We start from the raw sequence: 12,826 nt of genomic DNA on the forward strand, positions 1-12,826 counted from the left end.
CCAGAGGGCTTTACCCCCAGAGCTGCCCCCTTTTCTCATTCCTGACTGCAACCAGCGGGGAATAAACACGTCTTGTATTGTTTTATGGATGAACAAAGAGACACAAACTTTATATCCCAACAGTTTACATACATTTTGTGGTGTATTACAGTATAGAAAACAAATGCCCTCTGGTGGGGGGACATCATTAGAGCATGCAGTGCTCCTCCAAGGAAAAGTTTGAAACTTTGCAGCACTGGCTACATGTCAAAAATGTAAGATTGGGATCATGTGTTGCCTATATAAAAGCCTTTTGATCTGACTTGGTTTAAGTAAGACTAGATGGAAACATAAATCCAAAATCCATGTGGGTTAGGTCTGCGGAGATGTGCCAAGTTTGCATAATACTGGGCTTAAAAAAGAAGTGTGAGCTGCATGCACTTACTGGAAATTACAGCAACATAAAGCAGTGATATGAAGGAACAGGCATTTTATTTGGATCCTGATTAATGGATGAAATAATAAAAATATGCATTGAATGCACTAAGACTTGCTGGAAAGAAATGTAATCATGATCTTTTAATTTCAAATTTTATTTGCATGGTTTTTAAGGTGGTTTTGGTTCAAAAAGTAATTTTAGCACAAGTGTAATGAGTCAATGTACTTTTCGATTTCCCCTGTGAACTCATAACGGTCAGAAGTGAAAATATTTTTTTTTACTAATAAAATGTATATATAACACAAATATATAACATACATATTGGGTTTTTTTGTGAAAAAAAAAAAGTGCAATGTCAATACAAATCTTATTATAGATATAGGAGATATATTGAGTATCATTATTATAATAATATAAAACATATATGTATATATATATATATATTTATATTAGTTTATTGTAAAAAAAAAAGTTATAGTATATAAGTGCAATGTCATGTCAAAGCAATTTAGCAAGAATCTAATTGGAGTTAATGGTTATTATTATTATTGTAGTATAAAAGTATATTCTTTCTGTAAAACAGTGTAATGCCATGTTTAAGAAGTCCAACAAACTCTATATAGTAAAATCATTACTTTTATATAAAACTATATTTTAGTTTATAATGTCATGTCTAAGAAGTCTAATAAAATGTAACTGGAGTTAGAATTACTATTATCATACAAAAACATATCTCAGTTTCTAATGTACTGTCATGACAGAGCAGCATTCCCTTGTTATCTCTCCCTCCTCTGATTTATTATTAGGAGGGTTTCTGATGGTTCCTTTAGATGCTCCCACCCCTCTCCTCGCGTAATTCATCATCTTGGCCAATCCTGTCCCTCCCCAAAAAGTTTACGCCGTGCAGCCTATAAGAACTGCCTAAGTTTCTCAAGTATCAGAAAAAGTCTTGTCCTCCCAGGAACTCTATCTATGGATACTTTGGTTTCCTCCAAGCCGCGCACTGCACCTACAAGCGGACTAACTCTTTGACTCCATGAGAGGGAAATAACTCTATTAGGTGGGGGGACACTTTCAGGCCGCCATCTGCCCGAGTGGAGATGTCTGAGGAAAATATGGGCGAAGAGTCTAGCAGCTCTCCAGTTTCTCCCGTGGACAGTCTGAGCAACAGCGAGGGGGAGCAGGACAGTCAGCCCAAGAGGTGTGGGAGGAAGAGGAGGCCGAGCAGGAAGAGCGGAGAGGACTCGGACAGCCCGACCCCTGGGGGGAAACGAGGGAAGAAATCCAGCAGCAGCGGCAGCCCGCAGTCCTTCGAGGATCTCCAGTCGCAGCGCGTCATGGCCAACGTGAGGGAGCGCCAGAGGACCCAGTCCCTGAACGAGGCGTTCTCGTCGCTGCGTAAAATCATCCCCACGCTGCCCTCGGACAAGCTCAGTAAAATACAGACGCTGAAACTCGCTTCCAGATACATCGACTTCCTTTACCAGGTGCTGCAGAGCGACGAGCTGGACTCCAAGATGTCAAGCTGCAGTTATGTGGCGCACGAGAGGCTGAGCTACGCCTTCTCGGTGTGGAGGATGGAGGGCGCCTGGTCCATGTCAACATCTCACTAACATCTGGAGGAAGACTGTTCCTCCCGAAGATGGTACGAATGTCTTTGTTTAATCGAGAGAACTGATTCCACTCTGGGAGAAATAACACTATAAGAACAAATATTTCTGTGCGCCCCAATGCAGCCTGGTGTCTATTTGGCGCAATTGTGCGTGATTCTCCTGCAGAGCTCAGAGATAATTGGTGCCTCGTCTATAACCCACAGGTGACTGCTGAATCTACTTCATCACATTCTGACGGGACAAGCCTGGAGTCCAATGCTGGATACATGGGATCACTCTATTTAAAACCAAAGACGACAGGAAAGGGTCCGGGGACGGTGGTTTCTTTTTGCAGAGGCCCGACACCGTGTGCTCGCTCCACACACCTCACTCTGATGTGTTTCCCTGTTGTTGACGACGAATGTTGAAAATACCATGTGTGTGTTTTGTTTTTTTTACTGCATGCCTTTGGACTAATTTCTGCAGAGGTCAAAGTGCATTATTGAAGCAGTGTTCTTGTGTTGTGGGGCTTTCAACTGGTGGCGAAGCTCACATTTCAGACTGTGTGGATCTAACCTGTGCAAAAAAACAAAAATATTTTCAGAAAACATTTATTTATTTATTGGGGAAACGTGTAACATTGAGGAATGGATCCTGTGTCTGACAAAATGCAAACACATTCCTTATTTTTATTATCGTTTTTTTTGTAAATGTTTGTATATTGTTTTCCATTAAAGACACTTACACGAAATTGCCTTTTTTCTGTTTTTTTATGTCACTTTTTTGTTTTTTTATATATCAAAATAAATATAACAAATGTGAATTTTAAATGTCAACACATTGCTTCAACTTCTAAAACAACGTTAATGACAAAAGCTTCCACAATATACCGCCAGCAGTCACTTGGGAAAACAGATGGAGTTTTTATTGGCTCCAGTAAAAGCGTTAGGAAAACATGCAGCTACGTTTTTTTTACTTATAGTAAAGTTACACATTCCAAAAATAATATATAAACCAAGATTTGATAAAACCCTAACTCCTTTTAAATATACACAACTGTTAAAGGAACTTCCATTGTTCACACGTACGGTTATATAAATGTGAAGATTTCTGCAAAGTACAAAAATTATAAAAACGTGGAGAAGAAAACTCACAGTCAGACTAAAATTATATTTTTTAATTAAGATGAAAAAAACCCTCTGGTTTCCTGGGGTTGTTTACAGTGAGATTAAGGTCTGGGCATGAAACTCAACATTATGAGTAAATAAGTACAACTGGGGTCAAGTCAACCTGCAGTTATAAATCCATGCTGAACAACCAAACTATTGTTTGTCTTCAGTTTTTCATTTAATATGCAACGCCCCCTGTTTGTGTTTTGAAAGGTGCTATAAGAATAAAGTTTGTTGTTGTTATTATTATTATTAGTGGTGCATTTTATTCATGATACTACAGATGTAGATATTATATCACTAAAGAGGTCATATACGAATTATTTTTATTCTTGCACTTTTGCTGCAGATAATTTCCAACAATACTGAACCTAATGGGATAATGTGATAGATTATAGGACCATTGACAATAACTCCCGAAAGAGACTTTGTGCATCCGTGTATTGTTTTCATCACTAAATAAATCTTCCCCACTGATGGATCTCAGAGGTGCTTCTCACTGTCCAAATCAAAGTGTGCGTCCGTTTGAAGGTGTGTAATTGGCTTGCGAGGCATGTATGGAATTCCCAGATGTCTATGAAATTCAAGGAGGCCGTGAAGGTAACGCAGGCTGCAGAGGCTGTTCTCACTGGTGAGTTTGGAGAAATGCTGCACAAACACAGTCCATCGGCCTGAAGATCAATAAACACATTTCCTGAAAACGTTATAAGGTTTTCACTCGGCGCCACATCAACAAACAGAGGCTGCATGAGAAATAAAAGCTGCAGCATCCTCGTGATAATCACAAAAAAACAAGTTTTTCTTCTGTAAAAAAAGAAAAAGAAATTGGAATCCAGTCCTTATGCAACGCTAAATCCTTCAATAAGTTCCCTCTGCTCCTTTCTGCAGAGGAGAGGAGTTGGCAATGGACGCGATGCAGAGGCACAGAATGAAACCTATTTAGAACAGATGTTAGTATTTTTAAAAAAAGGTCACGTGAAATGAGCAGATGTTCAGACGGTGCAGGGACTCGGCGGTGCAGCAGCTCCGCAGACAGACAGAGAGCGAGCACCGAGCAGAGCTGCTCTCACACGGACACGAAGCGAGAGGCGAACCGAAAGGCCACATCCAGGATCATCCGGAGCAGGTCTGATCCAAGCGGATTTAAAAGAGGGCCACCCCGCGGGGAACAGTGTGGATCAGGCTGAGGATGGTGCTCAGACAAAGGTGGGTTATATTATGAAGCTACAGACAGTCCGTAGTGGGTCGGTTGTGACTGTGTAGGCTTTATTATTTAACTGTAAAATCATATGTGAGGATGTGTTTTAAAAGCTTCAAACACTGACAGGCCTGCACCGTCAAAGTTTCTGACCACTTTAGAAGTGTGTGCGTGTGTGTGTGTGTGTGTGTATGTGTGTGTGTGTGTGTGTGTGTGTGTGTGTGTGTGTATGTGTGTGTGTGTGTGTGTGTGTATATGTGTGTGTGTGTGTGTGTGTGCGTGTGTGTGTGTGGAGGGAGGAGGCTCAAAAGAGGGCAGTATGAGAAATGAACGAGAAAAAGAGACGTGACACGAATAGAACTGTGCATCAGGCATTAAAAGTAAAAGTTAATCGAATTAACTTATTGCATTGTGTGTAATTTTTTAAAACTTTGTTCCACTTTTTATGGCTGAAATATTAAAATGTTTGCAAATTAATAATTTGCTCTTATGTGCGGCTCAGACAGAATAAGGTTAATTTAGTACATATGTATGTTGTATTGATTAATAGTTATTTAAATTAGTTTTTGTATAAAACTGCTCAAAATCAATCAATAAACAGATGTTTGAAAACTTTTATTTAAAACATTTACTAGGGCTATTATAATATTATTATTATTATTATTATTATTATTATTATTACTATTATTATTATTATTACTATTATTAGTATTACACCTTTTTAACCACAATCCATTCACATGGCTCCTGCAGCTAACAGGTGATAGATCATTTCTCACACGTTATTCATTAAACTAGATGACAAGAACAGACTTTTCTACTAATTTTGCCCTCTTTTAAAAAATATTTCAAGTTTTGTCCTGTATTACAGTTAAAATAAATTATAATAAATACATTCATTTTTTTGTATTTATAAAAGCTGAGCTTTTTTGCAAGCACAGCTTAAATAAAACAAAATAATATTTTTACTCATACGTTATTACGTGAGAGCCCTGTGGAATGACTTTGATAAATTGCTACACCAGATACATAAAATGTTGTTTTATTTTGTTGCTTAAATTAGTTTATTTCTGAAGGTAACAGGAAAAAGGAGCAGGTGCAACCCTCACGGCCTGTTCAGTTATTTTAAATGCATTACCAGATTTTACATTTAGAATCTAAGTCCCTCCTGTTTGTGCAATTGAAATGTTTTTCGGTTTGATCCACATCTTCAACAGTGTCTCAGAAAGTGAATGTTAAACTCAGGAGAAGTTCAGCTGCACAGAGACAAGATCAGGCAGCATTGCTGCACTTGAGGCAGGGAAGTGAAGAGGGGAACTAAACAGAAACAGACAGTGCGTTCCTCCTGCATCTGGACTCTGTTGATTATTGAATACATTTGCATCTCTAATGCAGCTCTTTGTTGAGAGGGCATTTTATCCATCACACATGTGAGAAGTCAGATCAGTCGCTGCCCACGAAGAAAACTTACATCAAGCTGAAACCACTCGAGCAACACGTCATAAGGATCTAAATGTCTGTGCCTGGTCTCTCATTCTACTTATTACTGTGGGACTTTATTTATTATAGCAGCACTGACTTCTTTGCCTGTAATATAACTGGGAATTAAAGTTGATTTAATTTCATCTATTATACAAATGCTGAAGTAAATTAATTTGAATTATAAAAAACATGATTTTTAAAAATAGACCATAATTCATGAGTGTTGTGCATCTCTCTACATATGGCAGCACCTGTTGGGTCCAGTGACCTTTACTGCTGTTGTGAATGAGCAGCAACCTGCACTAACTTCAGATGACAGCACCAATGAATAACTGTCATAGAAAAAAGGACCTAGTTTTATATTCCACCAAATCATATATTCATTGATACAACACAGAAATCTTTCTAAGTTCTTGTGGTACATTTTTATTTTTCAATTAATTAAAACCAACCCAGACTTATTTCTTAAAGTCATCATAGATTACCAGCATCAGGTGATAATGCAAACTAACGGGAATCTGACTTCAGAGAGATTTTCTCCCTAAAATAAAACAAATATACAGTAATTCAGTTTAATCCGAGACAGCGTCTGTAACCTGACAGAAAACTGAAGATGTGTTCACGCCCCAAAAAAACGTTTCGGTGCAGTTTAATTTGCATTTGATGTTTAAAGACACCTGTGATACACTGACTAGGTTCAGTCAACACAGGGATGGTTGGTTATGTGGTTTGAAAAAGAAACTGGTAAAAATTATCGACTGAAATTTCTTTTATGGTTAATTTTGTGATTTCTGCTCATTATTTTCTCTTATTTCTCTCAGAAAAACTTCTCTTGATCACTTATTTTTACCTTTAAAATGTCTAAATAGATTTACACGGATGCTGCAGAAGGAAGAACAAACACACTGAATGAATTGTCTCCTTTGTTTTAGAGAAACCTTCATTTGCCAGATTCAAAGATTCCGATCCAGAGATTATATAACGATATAAAGCCTTGTCTGAAAAGCTAAATAAGCCTGGAGGTAAATAATCAATGTCAGAGCCTCAGCCATGTCAAATTATCTCGAGATATTTGGATAAAAGTGGATACGAACGATCGCACGCTTTTGGCTGTTGGAGAAAATGTTTAATGGTTGTTTAAAGCTGGTTGAAGGCTTGTGGACACACACGCCATGTTTAAATTGGCACATTGAAGATTTCAAATGAAAATGCAAGGTCAATGCTTCATCCCAGGGAAAGGTAGACTGGTCGTGAAGGATGACGCCACGAGCCCGGCATGCCATCTGATTGCGTGCAGGACCAGAACTGTTCCTTGAGACGTGTCCAAAGGGCAGAGTCGAAAACGTGTGCACCTTGTGTTTAACCTTTTGTTGCGTGTGATGCGTGCCACCCAGGCAGCAGACAAGACACGGATCAGTTTGTTTTAGAGGAATACACAATGATGTCACGGACAGGAAAGAGGCTGGGAGGAGGGCTTGGCACCTTTTGGAGTTGGCTGGATCCCCATTGGCTCGGCAGAAAGAGTGCAATAATAAACAGGCAATCAGGAGGCAGCGTGAGCGTACACAAAGGCATCGCCGAAGTTTGCAGATAATAACAGCAGGTTTTTCACTGCAGGGGGATGATTATTTGTGTTCTTCAGTTGTCCGTAAATAGAGGGCCTCTCACAGGAAGTATAAACATACAGACGGAGTGGAGGGCGGTCAGAGTCCAGAGCAGTGATTTCAAACATACCTGTTTATGTTCAATCAAGATGGAGAATATATATATATATGTGTGTGTAGACAAATATATATGTATATAACTGCAGCCCGAGCTTCAGCCTCGAAACAATAGATTATTGTCTGAGGGTCGAGGAGAAAAGAAAACCTCACTACAAAAAAAAGTAAACTCTTCGATGAGTGTCTCACTTTTTCGGGAATTTGAGCATCTAGTGAAGCTTGTCCTGCACATTTATTGACTAAATAAATGTCCTAATACACTGTGGAATTTTAAACTTATCTACATTTTGGATTATAATACTATAAACATTTTCCTGACGCGAGTCTCGATATAAAAGTTGTAGGAAACGTATTCAAAGTAACCTCCTCTTGGATGTGAATGGAGTCAGAGTACAATTTGTCCCTTATTGAGGCCCTGAGTGAAACATGCGGGTCCCTGGTTATCGCCCGGGGGCTAATAGAGCTCTAATGATGCAGGGTCCCTGCTCCTGTCCCTGAGGGCGCTCCCCCCCCCGGGTTTTAATCCCATTGCCTTCATTAACCTGGTGGCCCACTGGTCCCACCAACACTGAATACCAGTACACTGATAATTGATGTGTTGTTACCTCGTGTCACAATGATCTCCTTATTCCCCCCTGTGCCATCTCAAACGCTTTATTCTCATCCACTTAAGCCGATTCTTCTCATGTAGGGTGTTTGGCCCATCACTGAAAACCCTTGTTCTTTTGCAGACTGACTGAAGGGGGAAATATAACATTCTTCAGTTTTATGTGGATACTTTGTTTTATGCAAAAAAAATATATAGCACCACCCCCAAAAATTCCTAAGAGAGTTAAGTGTTTTCAAATGAAATCTGTCTGATGAGGTAATCATGTGGCGCGAAGTCTACAATGAACCAAATCAATGGATTTCTCAGCAGCACAGAAAATGTTTTATTATTCAAATGTCCTTCCTGCTTCTTATTCGACCTGAAGACAACGTCTGTAGCCTCAGTTTCTGAACCAAAGTCCAGAGGATCATATCTATTTGGCTGAAACAAAACACAAGGAGGTATAATGACACAGAAATTGTGTTAAAATCAAACATAGTTAAATGTAACTAATTTATAGAACTGTAAAATATTACAGGCGCAAGTTTCGAAGTTTATGCAACTAAGACTGAATCCATCTTGTATTCTCTGATCAAAATACTCGTTAAATCATCTTGTCCTCTTGGTCGTAAACAGGGTTAATTTTAGTTCGTATAACTTAATGTTCTCTCCTGGCTTTAATGTTTTCTATAAGTTATGACTCATCACGTGTTTCCTCATGTCCCAGCAGGAGCGTCGTTGCAGGACACAGACTCTTGATCAGAAATCAGCCAAGACAACGACGTCAACAACAGCAACGACAACAACAACAAGGGCAACAATATGTGTGTGTTTTTTACAATAACTTCTGATGCGTCTTATTGTGATTAACTGATAAAGGTCAGAGTTTATGTCAGTTACTGAAAAGCAATGTGTCAGAGTGAGGTGTATGTTCTAGATAAATTGTACTGTACAGTTAATATGCATAATTAGGATGTGCACAAATTAAAAAATCAAAGAACAAAAAACAAAACAGCACGTTAAAAATTTGCTGTCGTAACTTTCTTCTCTTTTTTTTCTCAAGAAAATGACTTTATTACTTAATATCAACCAGTATATTTTAATATCATAAGTAAAGTGGATAAGTAAATTCGAAAATGACGCATTTTGAAAGTTCATATACATGCAATGCTGTGACTTTCTTTGACCTTAACAGTGAAAAAATACAAAGGTTTGCAGTTCTCTATTTAACGGTCCGAGCTGTTATTAGGGTTTTAACTGTTGACAACAGCGTGTGCCTGTTTGTACACATGCTTCCAGTCGCAGACATCCATTAAGAGAGACATCCATTAAGAGAGACCCCATTAAGAGCCCAATGATAATCTCAGCGTAGGACAACGTAAACCTCCTCTTATCTGCTCTTGTCTCCGTGTCATCGTGGTGCTGGCTTCAGCCTCCTCAACAGAGGAGCGGCTGTTTGTGGCCTCAGCGCTAAATCAAGTTCAAAGAGGAGCACTGGTGTTTGACAGATAGTTTTACACGAGGGCAGAGGGAGAACAGTGTGTTTGGTCAACCTCTGGCTCCCCCTTTGATTCGCAGCTCTCCGTGACCCCCCCCCCCCCGGCAGAGCGACACCACTTAAGGCCATTCATTTAGGTCGCACTGGTCAGTCTGATAAGATCTGGGTGATAACTGACTCTACTTTCAGTCTTTGTGTAGTTAACTAAATTATTTGTATTAGTCTGCCTTTCAACACAAACATCACGTCCTTTTTTATGCACGGTTGCAGGAAAACCATAGAACAGTCAAAACAGTTAAAAGTAAAAAAGTAAAAGTTGGAAACCAGAGGACCGAGCCCACTCTGTCACTGAAAGAGACATTCACTCAGACCTTCATTAATTACAGCAGAGTTTAGCTTATGTGAATGTTAACAAGTTTAACTTCTCATAGACAGAAATAAATCATATTCTGCTCCAAATGTTGAAAGTTTGTTTGAGTTTCAATCCACTTGTACCTGCGACAACACTCCAGCGCGGCTGTATAAAACCATCCTGTGCACAACTCACTCCAGGGGCTGGCACATGTTTCTCCTGTATTTATCCCACGGATGTAAAAGAGGAAATGAAGCTTAAATCTCTGATGCAATGAATCAAATCTTTGTTTATCGTTTCAAAGACTCACTTTGGTGCAGCTGATTGGCAGCCGTTCACTTTTCCCTTTTTAAAATATATGAACAAGATGTCAGAACCACAGCGTCTCGTGTGCGAGAGCGGCCGTTTAGTCTGGGCCGTGTTCTGCTGTTTTTGAACCAAACAGTCTGGTACCAGCACACATGATCCAAAAGCAAAGAAATACATGTGGCACATTAACTTTCCACGGACACGACTGGAAACCCATCAGGAAAAACAGCTCGGAGTTTATTCTGTGTTACGAGTCTATTATCACATTATAAGAATGAGTAATGTATTGTGATTAAGCTGCTGTTTTCTCAGGAGAAAACTCAAAGTAATAATAACACGGAGGACGGTGAATTATTTCACAATGCGTGCACTTTCCTTACTGTGCTTTTTATTCACGTTTGAAAGTAAGAGAAAAAAGATGAATTTGTTGAAATCGTGCGACACTTGCAAGACAACTTAGATTTAATGTAAACCTGACAAAATGCTGCAGAGAGCTGGAGCTTACACGTCCTTGGGAACATATGTTTAAGTAAGTAATTCAAGAAATGTTTAACAGAAGAAGTGCCCATTCCATGTGTTGCAGCGAGTTTCCCACACACACACATGCATGTGCCGTGTTGTATTCATATTATGTGTTATTTTGGTTCATTTCCCTGACCTTTAACACTTGCCCCAGAGAGATGCAAATGCCCAAAGAACATAATGGCTCCCTTCCTGTGTAAAAACAAGGCCGTAAAGGAAGATAATTGGGGTTGTCATGACAACAGGGTCCAGAAGGCTGACGGTGCCGTGTTCGTTTGCAGAACTTCAAACGGTATCAAAGCTCCACCAGGGCCCGTGCGCGAGCTCTGGTTTGAATTAGGGAGTGACTTCCACAGCCTCTCGTCAAATTCAAGATCAATATGGAGCACCCCCTTCAGAAAAGGAGAAAAAGGAGAAAAGGGCCCAGCGAGACCTGGTCCAGACGGACCGAGAGATCTGGATTTCATTAGAGACAATTATCTTATCTGTTTCATCTCAATGCTGCCCCAAGGGTTGGCAGGCAGACCAGTGGGCTCTTTGCAGTTTGGGAAAGCCTGCAGCCAGCCAGAGGCCTGCGGATCAGGTCATTAAAACACTCCTGCCCCTGCTGCTAGTGATAAAATATTTTCATGCTTTTGTAAATAGATTTTCTTCTTTCAACCCCACAGGACACAAAAAACACAACTTTCCTTCTCTGGCTGTCCCGGGATAAGGATGCCCTAAGTTTTGCGGGGAGTCAGCCAAAACATTTGTTAGCTTTGCTCTTAGGTGAAGCTGCGTGAGCGTGTCTGTACTTCATCATCAATATGTAGCCTGGACGCCTTGTTGAGGCTGTGTCATGGCATTTGGCAAGGACACCTGTCAAAGCAGCATATACAGTACAGACACAGTTTGAACTAAAAAACTCTGCTGTGGAAAAAATGTCACATAGTTATGCTCACCAGGAGGCACTATTAAATTTAATTTAATTAAAGGAAAAGCACTCAGTCATTTTCTGGATGAGTATTAGCTGAAAAGATTGATCCTCGTCTCTCGTCCCTCCATTTGACATGAAGCTAGAGCCCGGTGACGATTAGCTTAGCTTAGCACAAAGACTGGAAACAGAGGGAAACTGCTAGCTTGGCCCTGTCCAAAAGTAGCAAAACGTTCTTTCCAGCCGCTCAAAAGCTCGGCCTGTCACCTAGACGTTATATTTACATAAAACACAGACTGTATGTAAAGATGGACGATGCGTCTCCACTTAAGAAACAAAGCTAAAATATCCTGGATATGAAACTGTGCAGCAGCAATCTGGGATGGCGCCACGGTAGCGAAGTCCTGTCGATACACGCGCTCCACCAATCGTAAGTCAGCCTCAGCTGTCAATCAGAAGAACCATCGTACATGATAGAAACCGTCTCTGAAAAAAACTGGTTTAATGTTTACTTTAATGTTTACATTTTAGTTTGGTTCATGTTCCATCCATTAACATGGAGGAGGAGGGACATGGAGGGGTGATTGAGACTTTTGATGCCACTTTTGGGGAGCTGCCATGTCGTCCATCTTTATATACATTGTATGATATGAAGCAACAGCAAATTGTTTGTTTTAAAGGAAACATTGTGTTGCGGATGTTATCTGAATAATCTTTTTATCAGCATAGTTTGGAAACATTGTTTATTAATGTATCTTGAAAGATAACAGTTGTCTGCTCATGAATCACCAACAGCGTATTTGTGGCTAAAGCATCATTGAATTTTGTATGGTTATATTTAAGCACTTGCAGCACTTTGCTTTTGGTTTAACACTGAAACCAACTTAGTTTAAACATTTAACCTGAGATTGTGACCTGGCAACTTTATGGAGGCGACAAGACCAGGGTTTGCCAGATGTCTCCTGCTGTTTCCAGTCTTAGTGCTAGAGGCAAAGCTACAAGTACAATCATCTCTACAAGAAGGAAAATAAGCGCATTTCCCAAAAATGTATTTAAACTACAT

General features: G+C 39.7%; 1 protein-coding gene across 1 annotated transcript; it reads left to right on the plus strand.

The window, feature by feature from the left end:
* Nucleotides 1–1,374: 1,374 nt before the first annotated feature.
* Nucleotides 1,375–2,761, plus strand: twist1b (twist family bHLH transcription factor 1b). The gene is made up of 2 exons (XM_034612019.1): nucleotides 1,375–2,063; nucleotides 2,235–2,761. The coding sequence occupies exon 1, from the start codon at nucleotides 1,519–1,521 to the stop codon at nucleotides 2,029–2,031; it is 513 nt and encodes a 170-aa protein (XP_034467910.1). The 5' UTR covers nucleotides 1,375–1,518; the 3' UTR covers nucleotides 2,032–2,063; nucleotides 2,235–2,761.
* The last annotated feature ends 10,065 nt before the right edge of the window (nucleotides 2,762–12,826 follow it).

Source organism: Hippoglossus hippoglossus, chromosome 16 (assembly GCF_009819705.1).
Source record: "Hippoglossus hippoglossus isolate fHipHip1 chromosome 16, fHipHip1.pri, whole genome shotgun sequence".
Classification (NCBI taxonomy): domain Eukaryota; kingdom Metazoa; phylum Chordata; class Actinopteri; order Pleuronectiformes; family Pleuronectidae; genus Hippoglossus; species Hippoglossus hippoglossus.

What these genes read in the sequence shown, in the direction of transcription:
- twist1b (XM_034612019.1), top strand. Translation starts at nt 1,519, where the DNA reads ATGTCTGAGGAAAATATGGGCGAAGAGTCTAGCAGCTCTCCAGTTTCT.